This window comes from Ochotona curzoniae, unplaced genomic scaffold, assembly GCF_017591425.1.
Source record: "Ochotona curzoniae isolate NIBS_2020 unplaced genomic scaffold, NIBS_Ocur_1.0 contig_50, whole genome shotgun sequence".
Lineage (NCBI taxonomy): Eukaryota > Metazoa > Chordata > Mammalia > Lagomorpha > Ochotonidae > Ochotona > Ochotona curzoniae.
Genome location: NW_024466446.1, coordinates 7,946,222 through 7,971,806, shown reverse-complemented (window position 1 = coordinate 7,971,806; position 25,585 = coordinate 7,946,222). Strand labels below are relative to the sequence as shown.

Genomic DNA, 25,585 nt, shown 5'->3' with positions numbered 1-25,585 from the left:
GCAGGGTATTTCCTACATTTTCTTGCAAGAGTTTGAAGGTTTCTGGATGTAGGTTTAGGTCTTTTATCCATGTAGATTGGATCTTAGTGTATGGTGATAGATGTGTGTCTATCTTTTTGTTTCTACAGGCTATCAGCCAGTTGTCCCAACAACATTTACTAAAGAGGCCTTCCCACTTGCTTGGACTGTTGTTGGTCTTTTTGTCAAAGATTAATTGGCTGTATCTGTGTGGGTTCCCTTTTGATGCTTCTATTCTATTCCATTGATCTTCCTTCCTGTCTTTGTGCCAGTACCAGGCTGTTTTGATAACCACTGCTCTATAGTATGTCCAGAGGTCCGGGATTGTGATTCCCCCTGCTAACTTCTTATTTTTCAGGATGGTTCTAGCTATTCGTGGTTTTTTGTGTTTCCAGATGAACTTTTGAATCATTGTATCCAGTTCCGTGAAGAATGTTTTGGGCAATTTGATTGGAATTGCGTTGAAAATGTATATTGCTTGTGGTAGTATAGACATTTTAATGATATTGATTTTGCCTATCCAGGAGCACAGAATGTTATTCCATCTTTTGAGGTCTTGTTCAATTTCCTTTTTAAATAGTTTGTAGTTTTCTTCGAATAGGTCTCCTACGCTTTTGGTTAGATTTATTCCCAAATACTTCATACTTCTTTCTGCTATTTTGAATGGTATCCTGTTGGTTAGATCTTCTTCCATCTTGGTGTTATTTGCGTACACTATGGCTGTTGATTTTCGTTCATTAATTTTGTACCCCGTCACTCTGCCAAACTCTCGTGTAAGTTCTAGTAGTTTCTGTATTGAGTCTCCTGGTTTTTCTATGTATAGGATTATGTCATCTGCATATAGTGAAAGCTTGACTTCTTCGTTTCCTATACGTATGCCTTTGATTTCTTTTTCTTGTCTTATGGCCTCTGCAAGTACCTCTAGGACTATGTTGAATAGCAGTGGTGATAGCGGGCACCCTTGTCTTGTTCCAGATCTCAGTGGGAAGGGTTCTAGCTTTTCTCCAATCAGTATGATACTGGCGTTGGGTTTTTCATAAATTGCTTTGATTATGTTGTGGACATTTTTTTCTTCTTAAAGGTTTATTTTATTTTTATTAGAAAGGCAGATCTACAGAAGAGAAGGAGAAGCAGAGAAAGATCTTCTGTCTCCTGGTTCACTCCACAATGAACCAATCTGGTTCAATCTGGTTCATTGGCTGAACCAATCTGAAGTTAGGAGCCAGAAGCTTCATCTGGGTCTCCCACGTGGGTGCAGGGTCCCAAGTCTTTGGAACAGCCTCTTACTGCTTTGCCAGACATAAGCAAGGACCTGGATGGGAAGCGTGGTAGCCAGGACACAAACCAGTACCCATATGAGATCCTGCAGATGCAAGGATTTAGCCGTCGAGTAATCGTGCCAGATCCCTAAAGTCCTAATCTTCTAGGACTAAGCTAAGATACTGCCAACTAAAACATAGGTGGAAACACAATTAAGCTCAAATAGTAACTGCCAATTTAGTCATTACCTTAATGATATTCAGAAATAATTCATATGTAACAGAATTACTACTAAAATCTAAGACAAATATTAGAGAACCATCTAATTGGCTCTGTCAGTAATCCATTTTCATAGCAAACAGTCAGGAATATGGGTTTTTCTTATTACACTAGATTCTCTAGATCTCATTTTTTTTCTTTGAGTTCCTCCACTTCTCCTCTTCTTTTGCTATTTTTCAATATCTAATTTTAAATAAACAGCTAAAGAATTACTGAACTTTGGTGAAACTTGTCTATGACACTACTAGAGAAAATTAAGATTAATTATGAATTTCACATATCAGAACTATTAATGAGCAATTAACACATTAGTGAATCTCAAAATCTTAACAATGATCACTAAACAGATTTTTTTCAAAAATCAAAACCATTGATTGAAGCGGTTTTCAAAGAACGATTATTTTATTCATAATGAAAAACAAGGCTATATGCAAAAGAATATAATCAATAGTCTGGTCAGGCTCAGAAAATTTCAAAACAATTATTGTTTGACGGAACTAGAACAGGTTTGCAAAAATTAATTTATCCACTTTTACTTTCTAAAACTTGAGAAACTATTTGGCCTCATCATTTCATTCTACACATAGAGTAGGCTGGCTTTCAAACAGGAAAAAATTCACATTAGTCTGCATTATCATTTAATTCTATTGGTGACGAAATATTAAGTTGTCTTGAGAATTACAACCACTACAATACCTCCTTAAACCTAAGTACTATAATGCGCATTTTGAATTAAAATTTCTCCTTTTCTCCTTATAGCTGAAGTGTTCTTATATTTTTTCTCTTATTTCTCCTATTTGATACTGCTCTATAAAAGAACTGGAATTAATTTTTTTATTAGTGTGTGGACGTAACAATCTCTTCAACTATCACGACACCAACGCAGATATAGGTGACAATCTCAGGTTTAGATAAAGACGCAGATAACCGAGAAACGGCTTGCACAACAAACAACAAACAAAAAGCTCTGTTTACTATTTTCAATTTTGAGACTTATTTTAACTCACTTGTTAATTGACATTAAACCTTAGAGAAGAAAGGCATGATTTTTATTTACTTATTTTTATTACTTTATTTTTTAATTGATACTATATTCCATGATACGTCCTTCCCCCTCTCCCTCACTCTTCCCCCCTGCCACACTGTTACAACACTGTAGTCCTTCTGCTATTGAACTATGAAACAGCACTGTGGGTCTAGACACATGGTAGCAAGGCTGGGATCCTACTGTCAAGGCATATTTACAAGTTTCACTGATCTCCTTTTATTCAGAAATAGAGATGCACACTGCAATGGATCTTCATTTCCTGGTGAAGATTATAAAAAGGTGGAAAATCACAAATTTGCTTTTGATTTAAATGATTTTAATGATCATGTTCGAGTTAGACACCTCATATTTATTTTTTAGTACTTTCCTTTGGGAATAACTTTTTTAAAAAGGAAAATGCGAGTTAAGATTTATTTATTTTTATTGGAAAGGCAGATATACAGAGAGGAGAGACAGAGAGAAAGATCTTCTGCCCACTGGTTCACTCCCAGGTGGCCACAATGGCAGGAGCTGAGCTGATCCAAAGCCAGGAGCCAGAAGCCTCTTTCAGCTCTCCCAGCCAAGTGTAGGGTCACAAGACTTTGACCCACCCAGGTCATAAGCAGGGTAATAGATGGAAAGTAAAGCAACCAAGGCATGAACTGGCATCCACGTGGAATCCCAGTGCGTGCAATACAAGGATTTCAGCCCCTGAGCCACAGTGCTGGGACCAATTTGCATTTTCCAACAGCCAATTGTTTTATGGTAGTTCCTAAGTTGCACACCAATGATAGGCTGCCATTTTTTTTTCCACTTGTCAAGCTTTGTTATTATTTTCCATGACGCACTGTTAAAGGTATAGGGATCCCCTTCCTCTTTGTCCCTCTCCCATCACTGCCCCCACATTATCCCAACAGTATACTCCTTCAATAAGTTTCAAGGTCAACACACTGCTATTTAAGTGTATCATGGCATTGCAGAAATAGAAAATCAAGTAGACTATCAAGGTATATTTAACTGTTTCATTGGGAGTCCTCCTTTTATTTGGTAGTAGAGGTGTATAGACACAATTTTACAATAATCCTTATGAGTACTAAAAATTCTTAATTGATTTTCTTGACTCTTTTAACATCGAACTATGAACGTAAGACAAAGATAGCTTCTTCAATTGGGGATATTACTTTGAGAAAAATTTTCAAGTTTTATTTATGTAAATCAAATAAGTATTCATTAAAATAGTAGCTTCGATTACTGCTTAACGAGAAAAGGCAAAATGGTAGCATTTACTTTTCAATGTTTTGCATTTAACATAATTTCAGATTTTTTGAAAAGTTATCAGAATTATAAAAGACACTTTCAGGTATTCTGTTTAGCTTACCTGATGCTAACAGCTTACTGCCTTGACTTTTGTTATTTTTTTCTCCTTTAACAGTCCATAGTCACTGATATTCATAGCTAACATCAGAGTTTAAATGATATGTAGGAAATCTAAGGCTTGAGATTTTTTTATGTTAGTTAACCAGCTTAAATACCCCTTATACTCTAGATGCTCTGGTTGGCTTCATTAGTTTTACTTGTAGGGTTTCTCAATAATGCATGGTGATTGAAAGAGCTAAAACTGATCCTTCTTGACATAAAGTATATTATGTTCTTTGCAATGGGACTGCCATGGTTAGTCCTGACTGATGTGGCAGTGGGTTTAATACCACTTAACAGTTTATCTTGTTAAAATTCATCTGACTGCCTTATCTCTAGGGGTAGAGCTTAAGAGCTCAGCTTCAGAAGTCAGATGAGTTGAGTTTGACTCCTGGCTTTAAAAAAAATCATGGCTGAAAGAAGGTATATCAGATAGAGTACTTAGCATTGAGCTAACTGGGCAGCAAGAACAGAGAGGACGGTTTGGCTTGGCTTTAAACAGCAAGTCTACCAGTTCGTAAGAACACAAACTCTTAGCGCTTTCTTAGAAATGGTTTTGATTGACACCAACAAAATAGTTAAAGTGATGTCAGTAAGAAAATAAAAAGGTAAAACATATATTTCTAAAATCTTGCTTTGGATGAAAGGCATGGATAATAAAAAAAAATTGTGAGGTGTATCCTAAAATCAAGCTTCTGGCACGCTGATTTAATCACCTGGTTGGGGCAGGCACAGTGGCATAGCAATCTAATCCTCTGCCTGCTAGTGCAGGCGATCGTAAGTGAGCACCACTTCCTATCCTGGCTGCTCCACTTGCCTAGGGTTCAGGCTTACGGTCTGAGAAAGCAGCAGAGGATGGCCCAAGTGCATGGGCTCCTGCACATACATGGGAGACCTGGAAGAAGCTCCTGGCTCCTGGCTTCCAATCAGCTCAACCCTGGCTGATGCAGCCATCGGGGGAGTAAACCAGATGACGGAAGACCTTCTCTCTCTCTCTCTCTCCTCTCTGTCAAATCTGCCTTTCAAATGCAAATGAATAAATCTTTCAAATAAATAAGCAAAGCCATCTCCTGTTAAAGAATGTAAGAGAAAACATGATTTTCATACTGTTTCAAGAATTCCTAGAGTTTTCGCAAAGGCCTATCAAGAACTACTGTAAGTAGCCGGAGGAAACGAAATGGGCAGGTTTGAAGTCCTTTACACACACTTACACACACACACACTCACACTCAAAGTTTCTGTTTTTGTATTATTCGGTATATTACTCCAAGTCTACATTAAGTACTTACTACTTGCTAAGTACTTACTGGTTGTGATGAAAGACGCTTCCAAAGCAAAAAAGTTTTCCAAACAGATATATAAATAAACCCCACTCCTGAAGGAAGCAAAATCCCCCACAAAGTCCCACACAAATCATTTTGTCAGGACTAGCTTTGAGGCTACTTCTCATATACAGGCACAGGCTGTCAAGGTCAAAGAACTTTCATCCAAAACCAGGCAGTGAAGTCCTTTCAGTGCGCTGCCTTCCTTGACAGAGTAGCAGCACCACCAACCTGTTATGATGTATCAGTACCGAGCCACGCATCCAGCACGGGCACTGGCCCCCTGGAGGTGCTCTGTAAATGGAACTTCTGTTGTTATTTATTTCTTTAACTGCACAGTTGGCAGACATGGAATAGATAGTAACTTTGAAATGATAGCCATCAAATATATATGTATTCTATTTACAGATTGAAACATGACTTATCTTTATAAAGTCTAGATATCAAGATTGTTCACCTATCTCTTAAAAACCTCCGCCCTACAACCAGTGAATCCTGCATTTTGGTTCACATGCCCATTCAACTTCGTTTCAGCTGGAAAAAGCACAGACTTATCTCATGCCATGGCTGTATGCACACACCTCCCTTTAAAAAAACACTTTTTTCCAAACCCACTCTTTATTCTAACCTCTCCCCATTCTTAGCTGCTAAGTCAACTGCCTCTGGGAAAACCTCCTTGACCAGCTCCAACCATAAATAACAACTGAATTTGGACACGAGTTTCTCTTGCAAACACAGATGGCAAGCAGGCCGTGTTAGACTACTGGGTGTATTTTAAGCACGTGTAAAGAATTTCTCTGATTTGTTTCAGCACAAAAACTCATGACGAGGCTTGGTCCCTGATGTCATGGTGTTGAGAAGTGCTAGGGTTTCTAAGAGGGATTAATGCATTTCTTAAGCCTGGCAGTTTCTGGTCTGGCCCACACGGGAGCTTTTCCACAGGTGCCCACCAACCTCCTGTGTCCTTCCATTACTTGACGCCATTCATCAAGAGGCACTGCCCAGAGGCAGGGCAGAACTGAGTGCCACATTCCTGGACTGGCACATCTGTGACCTCAATTAGCTCTTTCCTTTGTAAAATACCTACCTAGTCTCTGGCATTTTTTGATGTCAACATAAAATTGACAAAGACAAAATATGCTCAATTAAGTTAGGTTCCAAATGGTTCGAATGTTCTGCTTACATGTAAGCAGAAGTTTTAGTTACACTAAAGTTTTCCACTTTCACTGATGAAGAAGTTTATATAGAACAAACTATATTTTTGCAAACTAGAAAATACTACTAACATTAAAGTCAAGGAAACAAATCATCTGTAAAAACAAAACACTGAGTCAAGTAAAACCAAGATTTTATGTAGACATAAAGACAGAATCTTACAAGTTTCCCGCAATGCGGTTTTAGGAAATTCTTTGGAATCACCTCTTCTAAGTCGAAGATTAACTTCCAACCAAGCCATCTATGATAGTAACATACAAAAGCACATTGGGACTGGCGCAGTAGCATAGTGGCTAAAGTCCTCACCTTGCACACATTGGGATCTCATATGGGCACCGATTCTAATCCCAGTTGCACTGCTTCCCACCCAGTTCCCTGCTTGTGGCCTGAGAAAGCAGTCAAGGACGGCCCAAACCCTTGGGACCCTGAACCCACATGGGAGAACCTGAAGAAGCTCCAGACTCCTGCCTTTGGATTGGCCTAGCTCTGGCCACTGTGGCCACCTGGGGAGTGAATCATTGGATGGAAGATCTTCCTATCTGTCTCTCCTCCTCTCTGTATATCTGAATTTCCAATAGAAATTAAAAATAAATCTTTAAAAGAAAATAAAAAATAAATATATCTTTTTAAAAAGTACATAAAAAATCTATATTATGAAAAACAATCAATCTGAAATATTTTCGGCATCACAATTATTGTTCAACTACATTTTAACATTAATTTGTAAAAGTATTTCTTTGTCCCTTTGTAGATTGATTAAAATTTGTATTGTTTGATTTTGTTAGAAGGGAGACACATATAAACACATACCTAAACACTCAGGAAGAGAGAGAAAAATGGATTCTCTCTAATGGTCCAGTTGTCTAACACCATAAACAGCTTAGGTGGGGTCAGGCTGCAGCCAGAGCCTGGACGTCCATCTGAAGTTTCTCAGATGGATGGGAGGAGCACAGCTACGTGAGCCATTACCTGCTGCCTCCCTGGGTCCCCGTTAGCAGAAATCTACAATGGAAGGGTAGAACCACACCCAGGTATGTTACTATGTCAACGTTCCAAGTGTCGTCCTAACAGATGTACCAAACACCCAGTCCTTTTTCTGGATTCTAAATTCAGTTTTAGAGCAAGCAGGTTAGATGACTGACCTCCTTGATTAAGGCATAAAACGATTATTTTCAAGAATAATTTCCAAGAACATATCAACCACTCAGGGCAGGGGAAGTGTGAGGTGTGGGGGAGCACTCCACTTCCAGTCATATTGTATACAGATTCGTCAGTCCAAACTGTACACTAAAAGGATAAAATGAGTGACATCAAATTGGTGATTCATATCAAAATACTGAATGAGAATATTTTTTATAGATTTTATTTAATTAGACAACAGTACCTACAATAAGAAGCTAAGACGGCCCAGCACGGTAGCCTAGAGGCTAAGATCCTCACCCTGCATGCACAGAGATCCCATATGGGTGCTGGTTTGTATCCCAGCTGCTCTGCTTCCCATCCAGCTCTCTGTTTGTGGCCTGGGAAAGCTGTAGAAGCCCGCCAAAAGGCTCGGAACTCTGCACCTAAAAGGGAGACCTGGAAGAAGCTCCTGGCTCCTGGCTTCAGATCAGCTCAGCTCTGGCCATTGCAAACACTTGGGGAATGTACCAGCGGACAGAGGATCTTTCTCTCTGTCTCGCCTTCTCTCTATAAATCTGACTTTCCAATAAAAAAACTAAGTTAAAGAAAAAAACAACTAAGACTAACAAACACAATAACAAAAATGTAGATGAAGCAGAAAATTTGATATAGGATTATGAATAATCAAATAATACTTTTATTCTTTGCTCAGAATTCTTCATTAATGAGCAATATTCTTAAATGATAGAAATTTGATATTTGATATTATATAGAATAAAACTATCACAGAAATTATTTGAGCATCAATATTTTATTTGATGTGAAATTACAATCTTAAAGACTTTTATGAAACAAGCACACAATAGAATCTTGGATTTTTTTTTGTTATTGCTGTTTCTGAATATTCCAGTAGATATAATTTTGTGCAACTCAAAAAGAAAATAGCTATTGGGTTTTCTTTTTGTGTCAAAATGGCCAAAGTAAGATTACATTAAATCATGAATCAACAGAAGTAACCATTTTTGACATTAATATCATGATTTCAATATCAATCATGAGTGAGTAACAAAAGCCAGCAGCTTTTAAAGGCATCGGCTACAGTAGTAAGCTCAAGATAACATCAGTACATTAACAATTCAAGCATTATAAGCATGTCAGAGCAGTAAGAAAATACTGCAGCACTAATCTTATCAGTTTGGGGCAATTTATATCCACAGGGACACCATTAGAATTTTCTCGGGAAGTTTAAGCTATAGCATTCTAGCAGACACATAGAAAAAGGGGAAAAAAATGCTAATAAAAAAAAAATCTTCCAAATAAACCCAGAAGGAGGAGCAAGTAAGTGTCTCTAGGCAAATATCACACTAACTGACTCTGCAATACAAAACATTGTGTTGACAAAGAGAAAATGCAAGTTCTCGTCTTCTTTTGCTTGCTGACAGAAATGCAACATACCGCCTGGCCTGAATGACCCTGTTCATTGAGCTAAGGTAAGGAACTGAAAAATGTGGCTGCTGGGATAGGGGTGGGATGGGGTGTGTAACGTGGCACAGTACAGTGTTTCCCAAAGTGTGTTCCAGATGTTTCTGAGATTATTTTTACAAGGACAAAATGAAGTGTGTGTGTGTGTGTGTGTGTGTGTGTGTGTGAGAGAGAGAGAGAGAGAGAGAGAGAGAGAGAGATCTTTGTGGCTGCAGGTACTGATTTTCCACATTGGAGGGAAATGCATGTACTTCTTTCTAATATAGGTATCTAATAGAAACAATTATTGCATTTAAGAAAAAAATCAGATTCTGTCCAAGTAGGAAGTGATGGGGTTTCCCTAACCCTGTTAAAAGCTTGGAGATTGACTATTCAGTTTAACCTCTACACTAAGGAAGATTGAGAACAAGGCATGTGAAAAACAGATAACTAAACATATTAGTGTAATAGCCAATTTCCTTCCCTTACTTAACAGTCAAGCATGAGGTATGTAGTGAAAAAAGTATTCTTTAACAAATGGATGAGGGCTGTGCTTAGATCGGTAGTTAACACGTCCAAGTACCCCATGCGGTTCCTCACGCCCCTTGCCTGCTAATGCAGACCCTGACAGGTAGTAATAATGACTCAAGAAACTCATTTCCAGCCATCTACATGGGACACTTGCGATGTGCTCCTGGATAACAGCTTCGACCCCAAGTCAGTGCCAACCATCATACGTACCAGGGAGCAGTCCAGAGACAAATGGCCTGCTCTAGCTCCATCTGATAAATCAAAACGGCATGCAGTTCAACCTTAAACTGGGACCACAAAGGATGGCAGGATGTGTGTGTGTGTGTGTGTGTGTGTGTGTAAGGTAGAGCCCCAAGAGGGATGCACCAAGATTCAAGACCAATCACCTACCATATCTTTACTAACTCCAAGAGTCAAAGACTTCTCTGGTTTTCCAGCATTGACCCAACCCACTCCTCATAACCTGATTATCATCTGAGGCTATCTTTCCATCACTTACAAAAACATACACCTCTCCCTAAAGACTTACAATTGGAAGCTACTAAAGATTCTCCCAGACGGCAAGAAAATATAGGCAAATCTTGAGTCTCAAGATCATGTTCTCGGGCTTACAATCTCATTCACAATCCACACAACTATTAATTTGGCATGAATAACATTATTTTCTTGGTATTCTGTTTTTCAAAATAAGCCAACTGCCCTGAGCATGAATAAGATCCTTGGTAAGCATCCGATGATGGATTCAGTCCCATCTCTCTGAGTAAGATGAGTCAGCTCTCCAGGCCTTTCAGATAATCTTATTTTCATTAAACAGAATTTATCAGCCACCTAATGAGAAGGCATTTTTCCAAACAACACAACGCCAGAATTCTCCTTGTAAGATCCGGGCATCTGGGGGCCAGTACTGTAAATCAGCCTTGTAAAGCCATTGTCTGCAGTGCGTGCATCCCATGTGGCACTGGGTGGTGTCCCAGCTGTGCCATTTCTAATGCAGCTCCCTGCTAATTTGCTTGGGAAAGCAATGGGATTTGGCCCAAGTGCTTGGGCTCCTGCACCCACATGGGACGCCCAGCAGAGTCTCCTGACACCTGGTTTTAGACCAGGTAAGCTGCGACCATAGCACAATGCAGTCATTTAGGGAGTGAACCTGTCTTTCTCTACCCCCTTCTCTAGAAGTCTGTCTTTCAAATAAAGTAGTACATAAATCTTTTTTTAAAAAGATACATGTATATTTTCCTTTAATAAGTACTAATCATAAACCAGTATTACTGTGGAAAGTCTTAATGCTAACTCTTTAAAAGAACATTGCGATCAATTACAGTAAGCAGTTGGGAGAAAGAGGGGCAAAAAACCTTGGAGATTGGTCAAGTCACAACCAACACTTTTTAGGGTCAAGAAAGGATCTTTCAGAATGGAGATTACATAATGAGCATTCATGTTTCAATCCCTAGAAGCAAGAACAGGAAGAATCTGGCATAGCAGAAAAAATCCCGACATTTGCTACATTCACGTAAAAAAAAACTGAACTAGCGCCAAGCATGAGTGCACCATGAAGGCAGGCAGGCAGACGGTCGCACACTGCCTGTGTCTAGCCGTGTTACACGGCCCCAGCCAAGGCACAGCTTCTCCCCTGCAGACAGTAGCTCCTTACCTGTTGCTGCACGGGCACCTGCTGCACCACCTGTGTAGGCACCGCTGCTTGACTGGCCACGGACGTCTGCAAAGTCACTGTGGAACCTGTGTCCGACCCAGTCTCTGATGTCTGCATGATGGGCTCTGAAACGCACAAACAGAAAGACACAGTTCACAACGCTTCCCCAGCCTGACCACCTTCACTACATGTGCTAATATTCTGTATTTGCCTATCCCCTCATTAGCTCTTATTCCAGCATCCTGACCCTTTATGAATGCTTATATAGCCACTGCAACCACTTTTTAAAGTAAGGGCCAAAAAATTACTAATCCAGAGTTTTTAAAGCTCTATTTGTACCTCTTATTCTCAGACTCAGAGGTTGGACTTGATTGAAAGCATCCTCCTTCAGATCTTACCTGTTATAAAGGGCCACAATCTTTTTATAAACTGCTGTCCAAAATTCTGTCAAGGAATTGTTAATTCTCAGAACACAAATGCTATGTGGATTATATATGTACAATGCTATGTAATTATATCATGAACTACAATTTCTGCATACTTTTACAGTCTATCAGTCCATAACTGGAGGAGTACAAATGATAACAAATCATTTCTAGGACATTTTCCAAGACACTATTCAGGAGTCAAAAATAAATTAATATGTGTCCTAAACATAATGGAAATGGTAGGATACTGAGTGAAAATCAAAATTTAATTATACTCTCACACAATGAGAGCTAATTATCAATGATATTTACAGTTTTGAAGGATGAGGAGGACCTACCCTCTGGCAAATAAATGAGATTTGTAAAGAAAAACATGCAATTTGACTCTTTTTCTCAATCCAACATGCCATTTATTTTTTGTTCATTTCTTATGTAACACAGGGTTACATTTTCGCCAGCATTTACTCTAACAAGTATAGTTCTTCAGGCTTCCTGCCTTTGACACCTCCTTTTGTTATGTATGTATTCAATAAAATAAATATGTGTCTCTGAGAATGAGTGGTGACCAGAAATCTAATTTTCTTTCCTAGGGGGAAAACGGGTTTTATCTGGTAGCCTAAGAAAAATATTGCATCAGGGTTTAAATTTGTGAAGAATAATTGTGAGCATTAATTTTCTCTCAGGAATTTCAGTTCTTCCAAAGATCAAATTAACCTCTCTCAGCATGTTCTGTCACAGCAAGACCTCTCCCAATTTGTTCTCCAAACTTGATATGATCACATTCAGCTGTAGAAATGGCTTTGTGGAAACATCAAATCTATTCTGATTTTATCCGAGGACAGAGAGGTTAAGAAATTCACTCAAGTTGGACCATTACAGACAAGGGATCAAGACTTTTTGCTTTAAATCTGTGCATAATTTTCTTTGCAGACTTTTAGACTAGAATCTCTCTAGGTGACGGGATATTATTTTGGGAAACCCTACCCCAGTACGCTATACTTTAATATGGAAGGTATGCTTTCGATATAATATACAACAGCATTGATTGTTTGACAGACACTCAGTAATTGTCAGAAAGGCTTTAAATGTTATTTCACACATAAATTAATTCATGCAGCAAAATACAGTTACTACTATAACCTTCCCCCGACATGTACGGAACTTGAGGAACAGAAGGGTGGAGGCTGTGGGTAATATTCATCAGTGCCTGGTCAGCTCCGTGATATCGGGATCCAGAGAAAGCCAACATGCAGATGCTCATTCTTCAATTTTCCAAAAGAAGGTGAAAACCTCACAAACACTGGCTCGTTTTTTAAAATGCACCACACACACACACACACACCGTGCTTCAGGACTAGCATTAAGATCACAGATATGCCTAACAAGTATGAGAACCGAAGTAATCCCTATACTCCCAAAGCAACACTCAAAGAAAGACCACTGGAGGACCAAGGGCTCCGCACTCTTTGGGAGATGGTACACAAGTTAGGAACCCTATCCGTGCTTCTTTCACCTTCTTTCATTGTAGAACCAGATGGGCAAAAACACCCCATACTTCAACCCCCACCTCACCAAAACAACCACCACGAAGGGACATCCTCCCTTTAACTCTTTCCTTTTGGGTTGCCATTTTCATGTGTGTTACAACAGAGCACTCTAAGCAAGAACCGAGGCATGAGCTAACCATCAGACATCATCTGCAGTGAGGTTCCCTGGGCCACTCTTGTACCTCCAAGACTCCTGATAGCATTTGCCAGTTGAAGATATGGATGAGAAAGCAGGCTTTGCTGCTAAGGGCTTGTCCTTTAAAATGCACAATCAAGGGTGAATCAGTTTTCTCCCAGAGTGCCTCCCTGCCTGACGTTCCTTATTTCCCCAAGAACTGACTGAAAACTTTATCAAGGTTAGTTTGTATCCCCTCACAGTGCATCTTAAAGCATTCTACATAGCCCTTTGGGTACAAGACCCATGCATTTTGACAGGCACCGTGCAAGATCAAACATACATAAGAAAGAAATGCCCTTTAAAAATTAAATTTACCTTCAAAGGAATCCTTAACCAACTCTCAATAAACTGCCTAAGAAAGCACAACAGAAGATAAAAAGAATATATTTGGAAAGTGACCTATGAACCACACACTAGATTTCACAGACACAACATGTTTTGCTCACGGAGATTACAAAACAAAATTCTTATCTGCCAATATTTTGTAAGCAAATTATCTAAATGGCCATCTTATAGCCATTCACATCCCTGACCCCTGCTGGCATTTGAATTTGTGATTCTTCGGAGGGTAATGAGAAGTTTACTCCTACAAACAGACTAAAAAGTGGAAAAAATGCTTTAAAGCAATAGTGATGACACACTGATTCACTGGTGTTGTTGAGAAGAGTAATAGCAAGCTCTGAGCACTGAACCGATAGAACATGTAACTAGATGACATAAACTGGGATCTCCATCATCCGTGTCACCTGATGCCCACAGATGTTCACTTAGGTACCCAGCTACAAACTGGGAAGGCGGTGGTCAAACATCAGACTGCGCAGGCCCAGGCACTGCACCGCTGTACCTGATGGAGGTTTGGAGTTTCATAACAGATGTTGCACAGATGGACTTGAGGAGAGTAGAGAAAAACAAACTGCTGGGACTGGCGCAGTGGCAGAGCAAGCTTATCGTCTAACCGCACAGCCGGCATCTCACGTGGGAGCTGGTTAGAGACCTAGCTGCTCCACTCTCGATCCTGCTCCCTGCTCACAGCTTGGGAAAGCAGTGGCGGGATGGCCCCAAACCATGGGCCCCTGTACTCAATGCACAAGACCTGGGAGAAGTTCCTGACCTTCAGCTTCAGAAAATCCCAGCTGTGACCACTGCGACCATTTGGGGAATGAAACAGCAGATGAAAGAGCTCTTTTCTATGTCTTAACCTCTCTCTCTGCAACTCTGACTTTAAATTAAAATAAATAATTTTCTAAAATACATAAAAACAATGCTTTCAAAATGAGTTTTGAGAGTGAAGAAAAGATGTCAACCATTCAACAGAACAAATGCTTACAGACAGAATAAGTAAATTAAGACAGGTAGAAAACATCAGCTTGTAAAACGTAAGACAGGACAGTCCTGGAGAACTTTCTGCCCAGCATCTAGCTCTACCCATACAGCCACAGTAATGCTGGCACCTGATGCCCAGTTCAGGTCAGTCACAGAACAGACCACAGCAGTTGCTTTTCTTTTCCAAGTTATCACAGACTCATTTCTTTGGTTTGTGGATGATAAAGTGAAGTCAAGTGATAAGCAGTTAGTCTCTTGGTATTGTCTCAATTTTTCTCTCATAGACAACTTCATTTTTGACTGACTCCATTGTCTTCCTGACCTTAAGGAACGGGCTCTTTGCCAATCTCATGACTGGAGAAGACTCCGACCACAGCCCTCCAGAAACTGGCTCAAGGGATAGCAACCTTAACTTTCTCTCTCAGTCTTTTCCTGTGCTGGGCACAATAGTGTTTTAAATTCATATCCTAGTTTAATTCTTAGAACTTTGATGGAGTTGTTGTTCTCCCCACTTTAAAAATGAGGAAACCAAGGCACAAACAGATTAAATGACTTGTAAAGAGCCATATAGCTAATAAGTGGAAGAGTTTGAATGCAGATTCTGAAAGCCAGGATGTGGACCACTCCATATGCGACTTGACCATCCCATGATGATAGGGCTTCCAAATGAGAAGCCAGAAATGTTCTGAGCAGCAGTCTTTAGGACTTTCAATCCATCCTATTTCATCCATACTTCTAACAATAGGCAGGCTCCCTCTCCTCTTTTTCTGATATCCAAATTGGAAGGGATCCCCTGTGTTTCCCCTGAGGCCATAATGAAACTCAACTACTAAAGTATTTTTCCAGAGGCATTTTAACTCATTAATTCTTTAGACCTCATTTAATGGAAGATGAATTAGAATGTTAAAGTAGGTTTGAGGTGTATACCCCTCCCCATCCTCCCAATTTTTACTAAACAGCTCATTTAAGTGCTCAGACACATTCAGAGTACCCTAACAGAATTCAGAGATTTCCAACGTTTCTGCAGGGTAAAATCCCTGCACGCTGGCAGTGTCCTAGCATGTACCACGCGTTGGTGTTGTTTTACTCCCAGGATTACAGTTTATGGGTACATATGAGGTGCTGCCATTCACCCACCACTGGTTTCTGATGCTTTGTTTATGTTTGGGAGTAATTTGGTTAGCTCAGTTTCTTCACAGCCTCCTTTCAAGTAATATTTGTTTATCAGTCACAAATGCAGTCACATTAATCCATTTTGATAAGCTAAATAAACCCCTGCAGTTTGTCAATGATGTAGCCCATATGCAAATGAGTGGCATATTCTTGCAGGAGAGACATGCACAATTTCAGTCTAGTCATCCTTGCCTAATGTGGCTGTCAGGTGTGTCAGGAGCAACAGATGCTTGTTTGACAAAGGACCTTTTTATTCTGGCTAATTAAGCAGTTGGACACACCCGCCTGTTAATGGCTCTGCTTTGTACAGCCAGCTCTGGCTGAATCATATGAGTCTACAGCTAAATAGGCCACATTTTGAAAGAAGGCTAATTAACCCCTAGGAAAAGGAAAAAGACTATTGCAAAAACCCAGCTGCTGAATGCAGCAAGATTAGCATTTCTTCAACCTGATGGGTAAAACCTAGACAAATCAAATGTGTTTGGAACAAACATGCATTACTGCATGCTTTCAGGCACTCAATGCTCTTTCTAGAACTTCCTGAGGATGATTTAATACACTCAAATTCACAGTTGGATTCTTTTGGTCACACACAATGTACATGCCAAATTAAATGGTTTAATGGTTTGATTCAGTCAATTGCTTATCGAACAGAGCTTTATAGCTGGGTTAATCTAAAAAGGGGTAGCATCCACCTTATATTTCCTGGGGTCTTTCATCCTGAAATAATTTGCAAAGTTTGACCCTATTACACTCAACTGTATGTAAGTTCTTAACACTGAATAATATAAAAGGTTTTCACTCAGTATAGGGAATAAAGACCAGTAATTCAATCTTCAAGTGTAACAGAGAATTTCCTTAAGCACAAAACATGCTACTTCCATTTCTTATCCAAATCAAATTAACCAAAATTACTTGGATACTCATTTAATAGGTTTAGCAGAAAAAAATCACATCTAAAAGAACCAATCAATAACCAATCATTTGCAACAGTATTAGAAACCTGACTAGACATAATTGGATTACAGAAATGTCTTTTCACAATTGAAAATTGGCATTTTTAAAATACAAAGTTTATCCTCAATGTACTATTGCACAGGGGATGATCTTAAAATCATAATGAATAAAATGGTACAGCATGAAATCTATTACTAACGCTCTGACTCAACATCAGCATTACCAAATGGTAGAAAATTTTAAAAACACATAGTGGCCATATCTATACTAATTAAAATAAGACCTCTAAAATGAACACACTGTTTTGGAAGAAAAATTACTGACAAATAATTTGCTGTACCAAAAGCTGGTATGAAATGTACACCTTGGTGACTATTCTAAATCAAATAATGAGAAAAAAAAACACAAAAATAACTGTAACTCTTTAAAAAGAACATGCATGAATAATAAGAATAATGGTAAATAAAGTGACATAATAAAAATCATGCATATATGTTTAATTAAATAAACATGTAATAAATGTAACTGCTTGAAATATTGACATAGCTATCTATAAATACAAAACACTAAAATTTGGCTTTCCCCACGCTCTACCCAATACAAAGAAATTGGTTAAACCAAAAACTGTAGTAAAATAGCAAGACTTTTCAATTTCAATATACATCCTTTCAAAGGTATTCAGGAAAATATTCAGCGTTATGAAATCAATAAATCAAGCAAATATAGGCTGAAGAAACAAAACCTGATCTTCTATACCACAAAAGCTTGGCCTCTTTATTTAGGTTTCATGTTGCAATGCTCATGACTATGTCCAATAAACCTTGTACTAAATTATCTGTACAAAAATGATGAAATGATCATCGTGTGGTCCTGTGATAGCAGGAGACAGTGATGAATGCTGGCCTTGACTCACCAGCACACTGGTAAAACATACAGATTTCCACAATAACTTTTCTCACTTTTCAAACCAAGGTTTTCTCTTTAAAAATTCTTCCTTTGATTCGGAATAGATATAGAGAAACCTGTGGGAGATCAGCCCTGGATCTCTGCCTGCCTAGCCCCTATGGAAGACCATAGACACCCGGCACACTGTGTCCCTGGGAGAGCCTCTGACAAGCCTCAACTAACAGAGACCTCAACATGGCATGAAGCAAGAGCCACTGGCCGCACCCCAGTCTCTCTTTTCTGTCCCTTTAACAAAGTGTGCTAGGACTTCCTTTGTAAACAACCCTAGTAAGTCTAATGTTACATTCATCCTGCTTTTCAGCAGGTGCAAGTCGGCCCTGAGACACAGCTTCCTGTGCTTCCTGGTGTTCATTGGAGGGTCCACAGAGCTAGACCTATCTGTTAACCAATCACAGTGTTGTGGTTGGGCGGAAGTACTGTTGGAATCGCCTTCTACCTTCCCCCTTTTTGTAACCTGTATAAGCTTGTGACTTCTCTAAAATAAACGGACATTGTTTACCACTAGTTTGTCTCTAGTGTTTCTGCTGAAGAGTACTGTAATACCAGCCCTTGGTAGTCAGAAGACCCCCCAAGAGAAACCATTTCTTTAAGCAAGGAAAAAGTTAATTAAATTGTTGCAACATTTTTATCTTAATGGGTGAATTACTTAAAAACTAAAATGAAAATCTGAAAATTTCTGAAGCCAAACTTGCTGAAATGACATAAGAATTATTATTATTATTTTGTTTGTGCCAGTTATCAAGAGAAGCTGCCATGAAGCACTGAGGTACCTGGGGGTAAGATTAATGAGAACCAAGTTGTTGATTAAGCAACCCATGAGATCCAGGTATTTTATCTCATTTTCATGAATTCATTGGCAAGTCAGTCTTAAGAGGTAAAGCATTCAAACAATAGATAAAAGAAAACAAAATATTAAAGCCAAACAGGTTGTTAAAAACTTTTAACTGCCCTAATCCTGCAGTATTTCCTTCCGGAAGAAAGATCTGAGCACAAAATGATATAATACACAGAAAAACTTGATCAAATTTATGCAATGCAAATGTCCACCCCTAAGTCTGAGGGTGCCCAGAACCTACTGACTGGACCATTTAATGATGATAACATTTATAACAGAAAGCAAAAACTGAGAGTTATTGGTTACTATTCTAATTATAGAAAGCAGACTGAACACACATGGAGCACGTTTTCTGTACAGGATGGCTGCTTTTGCATATATTTCATCCCTACTTTGCTCATGAATTAGATATTCTCATTTTATAGGAGGGAAAGGATTTAGACAGTTTGGATAATTTGCTTAGGGCCATAGCGCTATGATGAGATAAAGGAAAGATTGAAGCTCCAAACTGTCTTACTCCTGTAACAAGGACTTATCCTCACCATGTTTTTCTGCTGCATGGAGAGCAGCAGCAGACAGGATGTTGGCAAAAATCAGCTTTAAAGAAAAAGTATCCCGTGGGACTTAGGAGTGCTAAAAGAAACAAACTCTAACAGGAAGCAATTAAACATGAATATTGCATGCACTGCAAACACATGATCAAGGCTGCTGGATGTTATCAATACACTCGCTCATGAAGTCACCAAGCTGCAACTTCTATGATATGGAAACCTCTGCCACAAACTAAAAGCCACACGTACTAACTTGTGCGTATAAAATACTTTACAGATGACAGAGGACATGATACACAGACATGGATTGCAATCCAGGTTCTGCTCGAGTGGCGTAGGGGGTTAAGCCAACACCTGTGACACGAGCATCCCATACTAGCACCATGTCAAGTTTGAGCTGATCTACAAAGCATCCTTCTTCGTCCTAATGTGACTGAGAAATCAGCAGAAGATGACCCAAGTGCCTGGGCCCCTGAAATTCACATTGGGAGATCGAGATGTAACTTCAGGCTCCTGGTTTCAGCTTGACCCAGCTCTGACTATTGCAGATCAGTCTTTCTGTCTTTGTGTCTCTTTTCCTCCCTCCCTCTCCCGGCACCCACATGGGGTATGTGTCCCTCTCTGTGTAACTCTGCCTTCCAAATAAATAAACCTTCTAAAAAATGAATTTACATCTATCCTATAAAAAACAAGGGCCCAATTAAGTCTATGAAAAGCATATATAAACACAGACATTTACATAGATAATACTATCAACCAAAAACAAGGCACTAAAATATCTATAATGGGGGTATTTAATATGTAGGAGCCAGTGCTGTGGCATCGAGGATTAGGCCACCTCCTGCAACACTTGGCATCCCCTACAGATGTGAAAGAGTCCCAGCTGTTCCACTTCTGATCCAACTACCTGCTAAAACACCTGGGAAAGCAGAAGATGGTTCAAATGCTTGGCCTCTGCCATGCAGGTGGGATACCCTCTGATGCAATTCTGGGATTCTGACATGAACCATCTCCAGTCCAAAAAGCCATTTAGGGAATGAACCAGTGAATGGAAAATAGCCTCTCTCTCTTTTAGTCACTCTGCCTTTCAAACAAATTAAATAAATATTTAAAAAAAAAACACAGGTTGCCAACAGAATGATGTGATTTTATTAATAGATATATAATTACATGCTTAAGAAAAAATTTTTAAAATAAGTCACAAGTTAAATACTAAGGGCTTCCCCAACCCAGAATCATAAGCTCTGAGTGGTCTCAAGTTATTCTGGTCAGTAGTAATACAGGCACCCCCCAGAGCCATCAAAGCCTAGATTTAAAGGCCACAATTAAAAACTTGTCTCATGATACTTAAAGACTCCTGTGAAGAGAGAGTCTGACCGATTCTATTGCCAGGCAAGAGTTCAGCCCTCCTTTCTTAAAGTTAAGTGGTATGAAAAAAAAAAAAAAAAAAAAAAAAAACAAACCTTGTCAGTGATCCTAATAAAATCTACTATTTTAAAAATATTTCTGGAAATAGTACCTGGAGAACCACTCCCTGCCAGTTTCGATCATCTTTCACATTCTGTGCTGAGGGGGAAGACTGGAAATCTATTGTAACACACAATTCCCAAATACCAAATCGGATCCTTTTCTTACAGTCCTACCTTACCAGCCACCCATTCCAGAATCAAGATGATCTGAATTATCACTGTTTCCCCCTTGTGTGACAGCAAGGCTGCCTCTTCCGGAGACTTGCCATGAAAGAGAAGCAGGGCATTTAAAGAATCTCATCCAGCAAACAAAGTAACCCCTCCCTACACCAGCACTGTCAACATCAGCCCATCAGTGTTCTTACACATCTTCAACATGCTTGCTTTAATTTTCCTCCGCCCTCACCAGTGTGGTTTTTCCGCGTCCACCCCTCTCACCTTAAGTTTGGGGGTGCTGCATTAAACACGTGCACTACAAAAAGGGCTCCCAAGTCTTCTTAGACTAGCTGGGGGCAAGACGAGAGAAGGCAAAGGTTACCTCCAAAGCCAGCATTACTTACAGAGCCATGCAAGTGAACAGCACTGTGCTTCAACAAGATTTCCCCTGGATTTCATATAACGGCAGGCAACAGCGGGATTCCTCGTTTTCTTCACACCAAAAAAAAAGTCTCTAAAGACAACTCTCCTGTAAAGAGTCTCTACCCCACAAAGGGATTTCTTTTTTCCTCTTTCCATTTTTCTTTTTATAAAAGTGGAGAATAGAGAGTCTTTTGCAGTCTTTACCTATTCTAATGACAGGCTCAAAGAGATCAACACATCTAAAAGGGGAGAAATAATACTGTATAATAACACTGCTAATAATGGAAACAATATATCCCATTTTTAAATGAACAGTATCTTAAAGAACTGAAGCCTCATTAATGCCATTTTTTTAGCAAATATGGTGAACACGAGTGTGGGTGGACCTTGAAAAAAACCACTTCTATATATTCACACACAGTGAATGTTCTAGAAACATTCACTGTAAAACATAATGCTGTTAATCAGATGAAATTTTTACATTGTCTTTTATTACAAAAAAATGCATAACTACATATTCTTGGAGTAAAGACCTAGAAAATAGGATTAAGAGGAAAACAGATTAAAGAATCTCACCAAAGATATAAACTCATATATTTAACAGAGAAATTTTCTGTGAAATTCGGGAAAAACTTAAATGATTACACTGAATAGAAAATATAGTTCCTTTGGGGCTTATGCAATTAGTCATGCACTTTATGTATGGATTCCAATGGAGTCTAAAGCATTTTTCAGCTTCAGAAACAATTCCTTTAAAAATTCCTAATTACACAGTTTTATATCATAAAATGGGTTATCTTAGGCTAGCTCATCCATCTATAATAAATGCCTTTCAATGGGGCTATCAAAATGTTTTAAATCAACTGCAAATTATGGTTACACAGGGTTGCCATTTATCACAGGTGAGTGTGCAATTTCACATAATGAGATTAATTTTCCACCTTCCCTCCTGTGTTACTCTTTGGGGGTCTTCTATAGGAAGTGAATGGGGTAAAGAGCTCTTCTCACCGGCTCGTTCGTTAAAGTCTACTCTTCGGGTATCAGTGACCAAAGGTTCCCAGCAGTCACCATCTCCATTTCTGAAAATTCTCCTCAGTTCCTCCTGTCTCAATAGCTGGTTTCTGCCGGACAGCAGATCCCTCTGGAGAAGACTGTCTCTTCCAAAGCAACCATTGCATCTCAAGTTCTAAGAGCTTTGCTTGGTTGGGGGACAAATCTTACTACCTAATTACACTTGGGAATTGTGACAGTTCCCTATCTTTTTGAAAGGCTTTCAACCGGTCTTCTAAGACCCAGTTTTCTTCATATTCTGGTTGTCTTTTCAGATGAGTCTTTCTTTTCCCTGAAGAGTTAGAAAGATCCCTTTTGAACACACAAGAGTTGAAGTAGGGGTGTTTTCTGATGCTTAGTATTCTATCTTGAAGAAGACAACCACTTATAATTGTTAAGTGAATAACTTTCAAATCAGTAACTTCCAGTCAGTATCTGCTCCACTGAGCAACAGTTCTGAATTTTTTTTTAACTCCCTGTTGAAACCTCTTTTCGCACCCCATGATCATTACACAGTCAACTTTCCACATGAAATCAAGGCCATGTTTACATTTCCTCGTTCCGATTATGCCTTCTTTGCAGCTACATACGGTGAGAGACACACAGTCTCAGTCCCCAAGGAGCTCAAAATCTACGGAGATTACCTAAGACAAAAGAGGCAATCTTGCAAGCCAGTCATCTGGGCACACTTTCTACCCAAAGACGGCGGAAACAAAGAGCCCAGGTTTCTTTTCCTTTCCTTCCCACAAACATAATCAATTACTGAGTAAATGATTCTGCTTCCTAATTATCTCTCACAAATCTATTCACTTATCTCCATCCCAGCACAGGGATCCCTGGAGGTCAGGTCACTCCCTACAACAGGTCCCTGGCGTCCTCAGGAACAAATGCAAACTCTTTAACAAGACTGTTTAGGACAAAGCTTGTACCGACTATTTTCCCAAACCCACACAATCCTGCAGTGCGGAGCTATCCTCAATCTCCCAGCCCTGGAGTATCCCAACAGGCAGCTGCTTCTGCTTGAAACAGCTCTCATTCCCTCTTCCTCTCATAGCCACCTTTCAGGTTTCCACATCCGTTCTGCTTCCCTGAGACACCACCTCAAATAACGAACACTCCTTCCCATTCTTCCCGGCAGTCTGTGTCCACAGCTGTCTACCACTCTATTTTCACTCATCACGCAGCAATGATCGTGTATCGCAGTGTGACTAGTTCTCCAAGCACTGCTTGTCTTTCTCACCTGCAGATACGACACAGTGCCTGAAATGCAGAGGAGCTTCAATTTGAATACACAGATCTAACTCCAAAAAGGAGGAATTTAAGACTCTGATAAAACATTACTACTAGAACATGCTGTAATGGAAACATTTAATACTTCAAAAGTCCAAATCATGACAACCACTTCCAATCAAGTGACTTAACAAGAATGTGACTTAATAAGTGACTCAATAAGAATGCTTAATTTTCTAACATGAATTCGTTTTCAATTGCCTAGTACAAAACTTCCTAATTTCCATATTCAAAGAACATTAAAAAGCATACTTTTTAAATAAAGAAAAAGCATAAGTATTAAATGCACTCAAATGAACAAATCAAATCTCAAGCCCCTGTTGTGGACCTCTGACACATAATTTACTGTGTTAGTAAGCACACCTGAATCATTGAATTGTGGATTTAGATTCAATGATCTGATCATGTCATCTTAGACTATGCGGCCTGGTATGCTTTTACTGTTTTTTTTTTTGGTTTTTTGTTTGTTTGTTTAAGAGATGGGATACTCAGCTATTTTTCATTTTCAAAGTTGAAATGCTAAGAATAAGAGAATAGTCTAATAGTAATTGTTTTGATTCCATCATTAATTGTCCACTTGAAATTCACATGAACTTGGTAATATTCAACTCACATTGTTCTATGTTATCTTAACAATCATTGAAACATTTCAACCAAAAAAGAAAACCTGTATTCCAGGATGGCTCTAAGTACTTAAGATAAATGTGTAACAATTTTAGTCCATTTCATCTTTCCCCAAACCCTGTAAGTTAGGTACTATTATTATCCCATTCTGAATGGATGATACAGAAGTGAGGCTTAGAATCTACATAATTCTATTGGCACAAGATTACACAACTAGACACAGCAGGATGATATGAACACACTGTACCACCTTTTAGGTTCAGCAGTAAAAAAAAAAGTCTGTTATTTTTTCTCAGTAACACACAGTATTAGGGTTATGACAACACAATGTTCAACAGAACAATTATTACATAAGTCGTCTTTTCTGGAGTTAGCATTTTTAATCTTCTACACATTACAAGAAGTATATATGTTCTGATTTTTTTTAACCAACTTAATAATCTTCTGTAGCACACACTGGTCTCCTTAAAAAGAAAAATCAAATGACAAGAAAAAAAAAAAACTTAATTTCAACTCCTACAATGTAAAATACCCTTACACTTGCTCTATTCTCTATCTCTTAGCTAAGGTAATAAAAACGCCTGGATTCCATGGCTTCTCATACTAACTGTGCCAAGGCAACAACACATAAAGTTCAGGGTAATCTTAATCAAAGCTCAAAAAATATTAAAAAGTGACATGCTACAAGGCAATTTTTTCCCCCTGAAATCGCAAATCCTTTTACTATAAAAGGACACAAATGTCTGGTTACAGTGTTGGTCTCAACTGACTTATTCACCAAAAAAAAAATAAAATGAAAATTTTGTTTCAGGAGGTTTTTGGCATGGTGCAGGGTTGGTTGCCCTGGCCATCACAGACAGTCAAGAGGTGCCTTCAGCAATTCCTAGTAAAACAAACACATTGGGCTCTAAGTACTGATAAGGCAATCAAGAACAGAAAGTGAGCAGCCCAGAAGAGAAGCTAGGGCCGCAGGCGCCCTGCAGGGTAAATGAGTACCACACCCACGCCCTCCAGCAGTACTCTAACGCACCTGGCCTCTTTGTTACAGCTGAAGCTTAGGGCTCTCCTTTCTTGACCTAAGCGAAGCCGACGCATCAAGTACCTCCACCTACTCCTTTGGCTACCTGAAATGGAAAACAGTTCCCTACACTGATGAGACCAGAACACAAAAGTTTACAATTCTCAGTCCTTTTATTGTAGTTCTTCAATATCCTAAAAGCCTGTGTTGTGGTAGCTTTGTCGACCTGTTTGCCGCAGCTCCCCACCCCAACACACACAAATAGTCACAGAGATAAAAGAATTCCAAATGGTTC

The 25,585-nt window shown here is 39.2% G+C and overlaps 1 protein-coding gene across 1 annotated transcript in view; it reads right to left on the bottom strand.

Moving 5' to 3' along the window:
- Positions 1 to 25,585, bottom strand: part of RFX3 (regulatory factor X3) — a 250,403-nt gene that overhangs the window by 133,640 nt on the left and 91,178 nt on the right. The window contains exon 2 of the mRNA XM_040988901.1: positions 11,303 to 11,427. Within this exon, the coding sequence (XP_040844835.1) occupies positions 11,303 to 11,419 (117 nt within the window). The 5' untranslated portion in view covers positions 11,420 to 11,427. The remainder of the gene's footprint in view (positions 1 to 11,302; positions 11,428 to 25,585) is intronic.